Genomic DNA, 12,147 nt, shown 5'->3' on the forward strand with positions numbered 1-12,147 from the left:
TGGACACGTATCCCAATGAAGTTTTGCCAAACCCAAGAACGTAGCTAAGGAGTGCAATGGCCCTATCCTGGGAACTGGGAAAGCAAGTTCAAGTCTAACCTCAGACACTTACTAGCCTTGTGACCCTGGACAAATCACTTAACCTGTGATTCAATTTCCTCATCAGTAAAATGGAGAGAATAATAACACTTACCTCCCAGGATTTCTATGAGCACCAAATGAGGTTATCTCCATAAAGCATTCAGCAAACATTAAAGTATTACATAAATGCCATTATTATTATTATCATTATTGCAGGCACAATATGGGGACCCCTAATGTCTTCTTTTATATCCAAGATCAGTGGTGGAAATGGAAAATTCAGAGGGATTCAGGTCTAGGATATTTTTGATATTCCAGGATGCTAATTAGTTGGTGAACTCATTGAATTTTGATATGTTAGAGTCAGAAAGTCCTTTACTAATGTCCTTTTCCAATTCCCTCATTTGATTGATGAGGAAACTGAGGCCCAGGTAGATTAGAAGACCTACCTGAGGAATAACACGGTTGATTTTCCCTGAATAGTTAACAGCCCTTCAACTGGTTACAACTACTTCTCTTTAAAGAAAAAACAAATTGCCAGCTCCCTCTGTGCATTGGCTGGTCCTTAATGCATGTGCCTGAATGACTTTGGTTCTATTCCATTTTAAATATGACAACTAGTTATAAGGGTTTACCTTGCTTTGTGATTTAAATTTTGTCACCTTTTCTCCTTACTAATCCAATGTCTCTTTTGTCTAATGCTCTTAACTGTCTTGTTCTCACTTCCTAAGGACAGTGGGTAATCAGGTGAGGGGAACTGACCTTCTCAGGTGTCTTGTCACTGGAATGTTTGTTTGGCCTTGTCATTTTGTCTTCCCTTTCCCTTGTACATGTGACCCTCCATAATGTGTCTGGTGATGAGCCTTCAGTCAACCACATGCCCATCCTTGACATTGTTGGGGTTATTTTTTTGTGTGATGCTTGGCATGTGGGAAATTTGGGCTCATCCTATCTGTGTGTATATATATAGACCTTGCATGGCACAGGAGGATGTGGCTAGCCCCCTGAATACAAGGCATCTGCCGACTCTTTGCATTTGGGACTTCTGAATGCTATTTGGAATTATTTGTACCACCTTGTGAATCCACAGGGGCTGCCCTCAGAGTGTGTCTGCAGAAGGCATGAATTCCTTTTTGTCACTGTTTTAGGATGTGTTTGAATGAACTAGCACCTGTGGCCAATTAGAATTGCATGAGTCTGCAGGCTTTTTGTTACATGGTGATAAATCTGGCTCTTAACTTGAATTTGATGAGAAGGCATAGCATGAACAGGCCAGGAAGACAAGTGAGCAAGCCATTTGCCAGGCCCCTTCACTACTCAGGAAGGAGGATCCCTTCAGGCCATTGCTGAGTCTCCAGGCACGTAGCAGAGAACATCTCCAATGGAGCTCAGCCAGGATGGGGTGTGCCCATTCATGATGGATGGCTGCCCATCCCCATCTAGTAGAGGTTTGGGGACCAGCTAGAAAGGCATAAGTAAAGGAAAAATATTCCCCATTGGTCTCTGTGCCTGCAACAGACATGCTGATGGCATGAAGACAACTGGTCCCCCAGAGATCTCACACGTAACCCAGACTGCATGGAGAGGACTGTGGGGAGTGATTTGTTATGTTTGTGTGCAAGAATATGGATTGTGTATGTGTGTGTGTATGTGTGTGTGTGTGTAATTCTGTCCTCTAACATAAGCTTTTGAGAGGGAAAAGAGAAGACAGAGAATGAAAAGAGCCAGGCTAAGGTAGACACAGACCTCCTCCAGTGGTACCTCCACTGGGCATACATGCTCCTCAGCTCTCTACTGACTCCCCCTTTTTCAAGCAGCTGGGGCACACCTGTGGTTGGCAGCCCAAGTAGAGGAGTCACTGGGCACCCATACTCACATCATTTCTCTGTGGTAGCCTAGCTCGATAGCTAACTAAGGCTCCTGCCTCAGCCTGACAAGTTTCTTCTCTGGTCTCCTCCCCTCGACAGACATCTCAGCCAAGCCCTGGTGGTCAGTCTTCATGCAGCAGCCAGCAGTCCCCCAGCAGCCCCTATTCCAACAGTGGGATCGAGCTCCATCTGACCAACGGAGGCAGTGTAGGAGACCTCAGTGCCATTGACGAAACCCCCATCATGGACTCTACCATTTCCACGGCAACCACCGCTCTTGCCTTGCAAGCTCGGAGGAACACGACAGGGACCAAATGGATGGAGCAAGTAAAAGCAGAAAGATTGAAACAAGTGAATGGCATGCTTCCACGGCTGAACCCCCTCCCACCTCCAAAAGCCCCTGCGCTAGCTCCTATCATAGGAAACGGTAAGAAACTCAAGGGACAACAGCTTGCTCAAAGGCAGCATGTCAACCAACCAGCATTACTGAGCATCTATTATGTGCTAAGTACCAAACAGACCACTGGGTATTCCAAAACAAAAATGAGAAAGTCCCTGCCTTCAAGGAACTGATGCTATGGGCATGGGGAGGGGATGCCAGATACAAATAGTCACATGCAAAGAGTAAATACTGGGTAATTTCAGGAATCTGGAGAGATGAGGAAAGGCCTCATGTAGAAGGGGACACTTGAATAGAGTCATGAAAGAAGCTGGGAATTCTAAGAGATGGAGACGAGGAGGGAGAATATTCCAGACATGGGAAATATGAATGTGACAACCACTGGTAACCTCAGAAATGTTTGGAAGGTCCTTAGGAAGTCATATGATCTGCCTTTATCTCCAGTGTGGGGACTGATTATTTGACTTCACAAATGAGACTAAAATCTTGGAGTCTTCCCCAGAAGTAAGCGGCCCACTTGCAGGAATTTCTGACTGTAGACATGCCATTCTTGGTATATTGTTTCCTGATAACCTTAGGTCTACCCTTCCTCCACCTCCCACCTCATACCACCTTTGACAGTAACTCAGGATAGATGGACATCTATTCCAGGAGAGTAGGTCATTGGTTTCCTGCCTGCCTCAGTTTTAAGTGACTTTTTTATTCTTCAACTGCATAAGGAATTTAAAGTTAGAGTCATGCCTCAAGCACTTATTGGATGTATGACCCTGGGTGAGTCACTTTACCTCTATCAGCCTCAGTATCCTCATCTGTAAAATGAGAAGGTTCAAAGAACTTTAGGTGTTCAACCCAGGGAAGAAAGGTTTACAGGAAACATCAGAAACTTGAGTAGCCCCTCTCCTGCTGGAGGCTCCCTCCTCTCGGAAGCTTTTGTGACACCATCATCTCCTGGTTTTCCTTCTACCTCGGTGGTTCATCATCCATAGCACACCCCATCACTTTGAGTATTCCTTATGACTTTGTCCTAGTTTTTCTTCTCTTCTCTTTCTTACTTGGCAACTTTACAACCTCTGATGGCTTGAAGTATTCCTGTGCTAACCACTTAGAGATTTCCACATCTTTCTCAAGGCCTTCTGCTGAGATTTGTTCCCTTATCTCTAGTTTCTGATTGGACATTTCAAACTGGATGTCTCATAGATATTTCAAACTTGACATGTCCGAGACAATTAATTATCCCTGCCTCACAACCTACTCCTCTTCTGAACTTCCTTTTAATTAAGAAAAATTACTTGTTATGTATAAATATAAAATTTTAGTTCCAAATTCTCTCCCTCTTCAGCTCCTGCTCCACCTACTGAGAAGGCAAACAATGTGATGCATATTATACATGTAATATCATGTAAAACATTTCAATATAACCACATTGCAAAAAAGCAAGAAAAATAAAGAAAATGAACAAGAATTATACTTCAATTTGCACTCATAATTCATTGGTTCTCTCTCTCTCTCTCTGAAAATAGATAATAATTTTCATCATAAGTCCTTCTGAATTGATGTGGGTCATTGTATTGGGGCAATTAGGTGGCTCAGTAAATAGAGCACTTGGTCTGGAGTCAGGGAAACCTGAGTTCAAATCTGGTCTCAGATGCTTAATAGCTACATGACCTTGAGCAAGTCACTTAAGCTCTGTTTGCTTTAATCCACTGGAGAAGGAAATGGCAAACCACTCCAGTTTCTCTGCCAAGAAAACCTCATCAACAGCATTGGTGTGCTATAGTCCAAGGCATCATGAAGGGTTGGATACAACTAAATGAGCAACAACATTGCATTAATCAAAGTAACCAAGCCTTTCACAGTTGATCATGGTTACACTATTATTATTACTGTGTGCAATGATTGGTTCTGCTCACTTCACTTGAGATCAGTTCATATCCAGATTTTTCAGAAATCAGCCTGCTTGTCACTTCTTATAGCACAATAGTATCCTGTCACCATCGTATACCACCACTTGTTCAGCCATTCCCCAATCGATGGGCAGCCCCTCAATTTCCAATTCTTGGCCACCACAGAAATAGCTGCTGTAAGTATTTTTGTACAAATCAGTCCTTTCCTCTATCTTTGATCTCTTTGGGATAAAGGCCTGGTACTGGTATCATTGAGTGAAAGTACGCACACGTCTTCTGAACTTCCTGATGACCATTGAGGCCATCGTGATCCTCCTACTCACCCAAGTTCTCTCCATCCTTGTCTCCTCATTTTTATCCACAACCCATCAAAATAGTTGCCAAATTTTTACCATTTTTATCTCCACAACATCTCATGTGTGATCCCTTCTCTCCACTCACATGGCTACTACCCTACTTCAGGTCCTCCTCCTCTCTCACCTGGACTGCTGCAGTAGCTTCCTAATTGGCCTTCCTGCCTCTAGACTTGACTCTTCCTAGCTACCCACCATTCAGCTGTCAAATCTTACCTCATCATTCCCCACTCAATTAATTTCAGTGGCACTCAATTAACAGAATCAAATATAAATTTCTCTGACATTCAGAGAATGTCACTTTGGCCCCAACTTGCATTTCCAGCTTTATGACACGTGACTTTCCTTCATGCCATCCAGAGTCTAGCCAAATTCCATTCTTACTATTCCTTTCCTATGACCCACCATCTCTTGTGTCTGTCTCTTTCACCTGGCTGTTTGACATGAATTCCCTCTTCTCTTCTGCTGTATAGAATCCCTCCATGCATTTCTAGCCTCGGCTCAAGCACCACCTTCTACATGAGGCGTTTCTTGAGCATTCTGCCTGTTCATGCCTTTCCTCTTTTCCCCCAGATTGCCCTGTAGTGCCTTGTGGCTGTTCTCTGTGTAGCTAGATATGTACACAGGTCTCTCCTCTAATAGACCACAAGATCCTGGAGTGCAAGACTCTTTTTGATTGTCTTTGAATCCCCAGTATTTAGCATAGTGTCTATGTGTAGGTGCTTAGTAAATATTTGATGATTGTTCATTGAGAATAGTTGCCTTCAACTACTTGAAGCTTGTCCTGTAGTAGAGGACTTGGCTTGGACCCACAAAGCAGAACCAGGAGCCCCCAGTAGGAGTTGTCCAATGTCAAAACGAGGGATTCCTCCCAATCAAAGTCCTCCCAAGATGGAATGGGCTGCATTGGGGTGGAATGGATTCCTTGTCAATGTAAAGATGCAAGAAAATTTTCAATGACTACTTTTGGGTGTTTTGTAGAGGAGATTATTGTTCAGGGAGAGGTTGGATTGAGGTCACTTTTAACTCTGCCATCTGGCCTCCATTGCCTTACCCTCCAGGGCCAGATGAAGAACAGAGTTTCTACTCTAACCTAATTTCATTCTTTCCAAAGAGGGTTTGTCAAGGTATGCCATGCTTGTGAGCCAAGCATTTTCCCTGAGAAGTACTCCTCTGATGCACACCTCCTCAGTTGTTTTCCTCTCTGTTCTTTTTACAGGAATACAGTCTAACCCCAGCTGCAGTGTGAATGGGCCTATGACTATTCTCCCTAACCGGAATGAACTGTCCAGCGTGGACGTCACCATGCTGAATGTGCTGAACCGACGAGACAGTAACACCAGCACCATCAGCTCGGCCTATCTGAGTAGCCGCAGGTCCTCAGGCATCTCCCCCTGCTTCTCTAGCCGCAGGTCCAGTGAGGCTTCCCAAGCTGAGGGCCGGCTCCAGAATGTGAGTGTGGCCGACTCCTATGACCCCATCTCCACAGACGCCTCTCGCCGCTCCAGTGAGGCGAGTCAAGCTGATGGGCTGCCCAGCCTCCTCAGCCTCACCCCTGCACAGCAGTACCGGCTGAAGGCCAAGTATGCAGCAGCAACTGGGGGGCCCCCACCTACCCCATTACCCAACATGGAAAGGATGAGCCTGAAGACAAGGATGGCACTGATGGGGGATTGCAGGGAGTCTGGCCTCTCCCCATTCCCCCCTGTCAACCCTCCCCGAAGATGCAGTGATGGTGGAACCAACAGTTATGGGCGGAGGACCCTTTTGCCTCATGATATGCTGGGGAATGGGATGAGAAGAGCCAGTGACCCTGTACGGATGGTCTCAGAGAACCTTTCTTTGCCTCGAGTTCAGCGTGTCAACAGTCTAAATAGCTTTAACCCTCCTGTTTTGCCTCCATCCGTGGAAAAACATAATTTTGTGCTCCAGAATTATACTCGCCCTGAGGGCGGCCTGTTCCGTAATTTCTACTCTTCTCCTTGTCCTCCGAGCATCAGTGAGAATGTCACCTTGGAGTCTTTAACCATGGAATCTGATGCCAACTTGAATGATGAGGACTTCTTGCCAGACGACGTGGTGCAGTACCTGAATTCTCAGAGCCAGGGTGGCTATGAGCAGCACTTCCTGAACAGCATTTCTGAGAATAGCAAAGTGCTGCATGGAACCCCAATGGCCAATGGTCATCATGGCCTTGACCAGCCCCACCTGCCAAGCAACCATGTCATCTCTCAGTATCACGCTCCAGAGCCACCCAGCTCAGAAGCCAGCAAGAGTGACCTCCCCATTCAGTGGAATGAAGTCAGCTCAGGGAGTGCTGACCTGTCCCCATCCAAACTGAAGTGTGCCCAACGTTCATCAGCCCTACAAGCTCGAGCCTTTGGTTTATATAATAACATGGTTGTCCAGCAGCAGAACCTTTTGAGGAATGGAGTAGCCCAAGCCAATGGCTATCAGCAGCTGGTAGAAAATAGCCCATGTGGCCTGCAGGAGAACTTGCTCCCCAATAGCAGTGGGGGTAGCAGTGGCACCAATGGAACTTCTTTCCATTTGCAATCCAACAAGGCTCAGCAATATGGAGAGAGCTTAAATAGGCAGTCGACAATTGGTGGGGCATTAGATGGTTCCTGTGGCTCCTTGATTCCAGGACAGAAACTGAGAAGCAACAGCATGCCACTGAATGGAAGCCAACCAAGCTATGGCATGGCGGTGGCCCCAAATGAGCTTCCCAGCAGCATGGGCAATGGAACGCAGAGTCAGGGCTGCCTCCAGAGTCAGACACTGGCTGAAGGTGCTCATTTCCCAGCTGTCAATCGTACCAGTCAGATGATGTTAGGGCAGGTCAGTCCTACCTCACAAAGCAGTGTCTACCAAGGGCCAGAGAGCTGTCTGCCAGTGTCCCATGGCATTGGGAATCAGCAATCGAGTTTGGCCATGGCAAAGACTTACCAACCATATGCCAACTTTGTAGGCAGTAGGCGGCAAATCACGCTGAGGAATAGCCTAGCCCAACAGCAAGGACATGTCAGTGATGCCAATCAGACCTGCAGGGTCAATGGTATTAAGATGGAGACCCAAGGTCAGTCACAACAGCTCTGCTCTAATGTGCCACATTACTCTGGTCAGTTGTATGACCAAACCCTGAGCTTTAGTCAGCCAGACATGAAAACAGGGTCTTTCTCCATTTCAGAAGCTAACTGCTTGCTTCAGGGTACTGGCACTGAAAACTCTGAGCTGCTCTCCCCAGGTGCTAACCAGGTGACCAGCACAGTTGATAACATTGACAGCAACAGCCTGGAAGGGGTGCAGATTGATTTTGATGCAATCATAGATGATGGGGACCATGCCAGCTTAATTTCAGGAGCCCTGAGTCCAAGCATCATTCAGAATCTTTCCCACAATTCCTCTCACCTCACCACTCCACGGGCATCTCTGACATTCCCCGCCCTGCCTGTTAATACCACCAACATGGCAATTGGGGACATGAACTCTTTGCTGACCTCCCTTGCAGAAGAAAGCAAATTTCTAGCAGTGATGCAATAGATGTTGGGAAAATTAAGATAAAAGAAAAAAAAAAAACAGAAACAACTTTAGGAATTTTAAAGGTGAAATGGATTCTTTTTAGTTGTGTATGTATTTTTGTAATCTCATCTCACCTGAATGGGATGTGTTTCAAGTATATTCCTTTTATGGAAAAAGGACTCTGAGAAACCCTAAAGTGTTGTAGGGAGAAACTGTCTTCCATTTCAATTTTGAGTCAGTATTGTTAGCCCCATTCCTCTTCCTCCTCCTCGTCCTTGTCCCATTTCATTTTTTTAAAGCTCTGTAACCTGTTTTTGAATTGTAAACCAGTATAAATGTGTCATGTGCATGTTTTCCTTTTTTTTTTTTAAAGAGAAGTCCAGTGAAAGGATGGGACAGTTTTCTATTACTCAAAAGACACCAGAGTGTTGGGATTGATTTCCCAAGGACCATGTTTCTGTTTTTCCTTTTCCTTTTTCAATTTGATTACACTGGGCACAATAAGCAGAGAATAGAATGTGATCCCCCATTGGTGTATTATATGCTATGTCCAACAGACTTACATCTTCTGCTCTCATACCCACTGTCCTGCATCCCAACTTAGTTGAATCCATAGCAGGCTTTTTGTTTAATTGCTGTGGGTCCAGGGAAATAAGGGAACTCTTAACAGATAAACTATTACATTCTCCATGTTTTTGCTTTTCTTTTTCTCTCCCAGACAGTCTGTGAATTGAAATGAGTTTGAGTGAGTCTTTGTCAATGGTCACTTCTCAGGTATATTTGTTTTCCTTCCTCTTCTTCCTCCCTCTTTCAATTTGACTTTTAGATATTCCTCTGCTTTTGTAGCATTTCAGCCAGAGGGAGAGAAAGGGAAAGAAGGGACAACCCAATTAGATAATTGCAGGAAAAGTTTGGTGGATGCTGAGACTAAAGCTATTATGTAGGTAAAGAGTATTATGTAGGGATGATCCGTGGATCATCTTCTCTTCACTATGCCCAGAGAGGACTGAAAATCAACTGTTTTTAGAGTTCTGAAACAGAAGTTATCCACATAAACCCATTGCTGGCTGTGTATTTAGTACCTGTTAACTGCTGCAATCATGAAGGAGGATTTCTATGTTAAACCCCTATTTTAAGGGACTTATAAAAGAGTAAGAGAGGAAAAATCACTTTTTTGTATTGCACTTGGGTATAAATCGCTCAACTTATTTTTTGAATTTTCTTGGAAGTACAATGGAAACTATATACAGTGGTTGTGTGGACACCTTAATTTTTTCACCAGTATCTATGAAACACCACATCAGTTTTGAAAAAAACATGAATTTTGTATTCATTTTGTCCCTAATGTAAAGTAGGTTCTATATTTTTATTTTGGAGTGAAACTGTTTAATATTTTACAGGACTCCTTCCCCCAATGCAATTGATACACATTGTGATATACTGTATGTGCACAAATACTATGTGGGTTGTTCAGGTTACTGTTTTTGTTTTGTTTTGTTTTTAATATGTGGATTATTAGAACAAGAGGCAGAAATACCTTGAAATACCTGCAAAACCCTGTTCTATTTTGACTCTCACTAGAAGTGAAAGTGAAGGCTAGATTCTTCTCTCCTCAGGACATCCCAATCTGGGATATTGTGGAGAGGATTTTTTTTTGTTTATTGTTTTTGACTCAGATACTGGTTGGACTAGTTGGGCTCTGTATTTCCTTCCCACTCTCAAGAGTCTGTGACTCAAAGTGTTATGAGTCAATTCTGTGCCTCTTCCTCCTTTTTCCCCATTTAAATTAGTGTTAAAAAAAAAAGAAATTTGAAAGGAAGAACAGAAAGGTTAGAATCATTATTCTCTCCCCCATGCATTCCACCATTAATTGGTCCAAGTATTCTAGCTGCCACTAATTTATTATTTCAGATGAGAGGATCATAAAGACCTAGAAGGTACCTCAGAGATAATTGAGTGCAATATCTTCATTTTACAGATAAAGAACTGAGACCCAGAAAAGCAAGTGAGTTGCCCAATGTCACGCAGTTATGTTATGCTCTGAGGCCAAGCATTTTTTTCAAGGCAATCTGGGTTAAGTGACTTGCCCATGGTCACACAGCCAGTAAGTGTTTCTGAGGCAGGATTTGAACTATTTCCTACCTCCCTCCCCAACTCCTCCTTAACATTTCTATAAACCTTGCTTTTTTTTTTTTAAATCAAGGGAGTACTCACATTTGACCTAGAACACAAGAGAATGTTAGGAGATATGTGGAAAGGAAGGGGCTCTATGGCACATGGCTCATTCCTAAAATTAGTCAGTACATTCAGTCTTGGGGTGTATCCTCTTTCTATCATCTGACTAAATCTTAATGTCTCCAGATTTTAGGTTTCTCACAGGAGTACATATGAGCTCTGAAAGTCCCAACTCTTGTGGTCAGTGACAGAGTTAAGCGTTAATGGGGTACAGGGTTCACTGAATATGAAAGAAAGGGACCAATTGTGAAGTTGCAGAATGGAGCAGATAGAATCAGTGACACTTGGCAAGGTTTTTTTTTAAACTCGCGAACCCATTTATTATGCATATATTTGCCCTGATAAACATAGTATAAAGAGCCCATGACCAGGTATCCATTCTGGAAACTGACCAGCATGACCAAGCTTCTTACAAATGCCCATGTCATAAACACCCACACTAGCCTAGAAAAACTGCTAGAATCTTAAGGGCCTACTTTCTTTTCTGTTTCTTTTTTTCAACTAGAAGTCTTTTCTCTCTGTTATCCAGAACACTTGATTTCTTTTTATTTATTAGAACAGGTCTTTTATCTACCATCCTTCCTGTTCAATGTGCAGTTGCCATCCATCTTGCAAGTGGCATCAGTGTTTTGGATAAAAGTTTACCTCATTCCAATATGAATGGTCCATGAAAGGTATTTCCAACAACAAGGTACAGTTCAGTATTAGGAAGGTACTTTTGAGGTTACCTCAGAGCATACCAGCTCTCATAGGCTAGCCTTCCCCTGCCCATTGCTTGGTGAATCCAAATATCAGGCCTTTTCCACCCCCTTCCCCTAGCTGCAGCATCCTGTGTCCATTCTGCCTTTCATACTTAGTGTTTAAAGGAGATATGAGACCGGGCTCAACATAGCACAGACTTCAAGGAGGGTCTGCAAATGGTACTTCTGTTAATCACCCCTGTCTTTTTGAAGAAAGAAAAATAAATGATCTAGGCCAACCCATATTTTCAGACTTGGAATCTATGACAACCAACAGTGTTTCCATTTCCACAATGTATGTGCCTTATTTTGTGTTAATATTGTCAACAAGAGGGACCAAGATGTTTTGCCTGGTGAGTGCATGGAGGGAGCCCTCATTGGCCAGCCAAGAGCATGCACCATTTCCCATAATCTGAACCATCGCACCAACTTCTGACGCTCATTGTTCCCTTGTCTGAATGTTCCCTGTAAGTTTCCTTTTGTGCATCCTGCAGATGTGTGTAAGATAAACCCACAGTTTCCTCCCCCAACCCAATCTTTTTAGTTTTTTTTTTAATAAAACGTGTAATCCTTTCTTTTAAAAAATGTAAATACATTTATGTATCGTAGGACTAGTGTTGGGGTGTAATAGGGCCTTGGGTCCTCCTTTGGATAAACTTGCAGTTGTGATGTGATGCTTTAAGGCCTTGCATCAAACTGAAAGGCTTATAGCACCATGGACAGAACCCCTGGAGTTTTGCTTTCAGAACCACTTAGTTCTTTCATAACAAAGAAAAACAACATTTCTTACAATGTCAATAAAAAGCCCTTTGTACTTAAATTCTTTGGTTCTTGTTTTTATTATTTTAATAAATTCTAGGCAGGAGGGATGCATGCAATACAGATCCATTTCCCAATCCTTTTTAATATAATATTCCCAGAAGAATTTCAGCCAACATTCAATTTCCACAAACATTTATTAAGTTTCTCTCATATTCAAGATGCAGTGGTAGGCTTTGGCAGTATAAAGGAAAAAAGACAAAGAAACTATCCCTGTCCAGAAGG

General features: G+C 43.4%; 1 protein-coding gene across 2 annotated transcripts in view; it reads left to right on the forward strand.

Moving 5' to 3' along the window:
* Nucleotides 1–8,249, forward strand: part of GLI3 (GLI family zinc finger 3) — a 283,642-nt gene extending 275,393 nt beyond the window's left edge. For both annotated transcript variants that reach the window (XM_020964429.2, XM_020964430.2), the window contains 2 exons: nt 2,049–2,376; nt 5,826–8,249. In XM_020964429.2, the coding sequence (XP_020820088.1) occupies nt 2,049–2,376; nt 5,826–8,149 (2,652 nt within the window). In that variant the 3' untranslated portion in view covers nt 8,150–8,249. The remainder of the gene's footprint in view (nt 1–2,048; nt 2,377–5,825) is intronic.
* Nucleotides 8,250–12,147: the final 3,898 nt, after the last annotated feature.

Source organism: Phascolarctos cinereus, unplaced genomic scaffold, assembly GCF_003287225.1.
Source record: "Phascolarctos cinereus isolate Bilbo 61053 unplaced genomic scaffold, phaCin_HiC Scaffold_4;HRSCAF=312, whole genome shotgun sequence".
Classification (NCBI taxonomy): Eukaryota; Metazoa; Chordata; class Mammalia; order Diprotodontia; family Phascolarctidae; genus Phascolarctos; species Phascolarctos cinereus.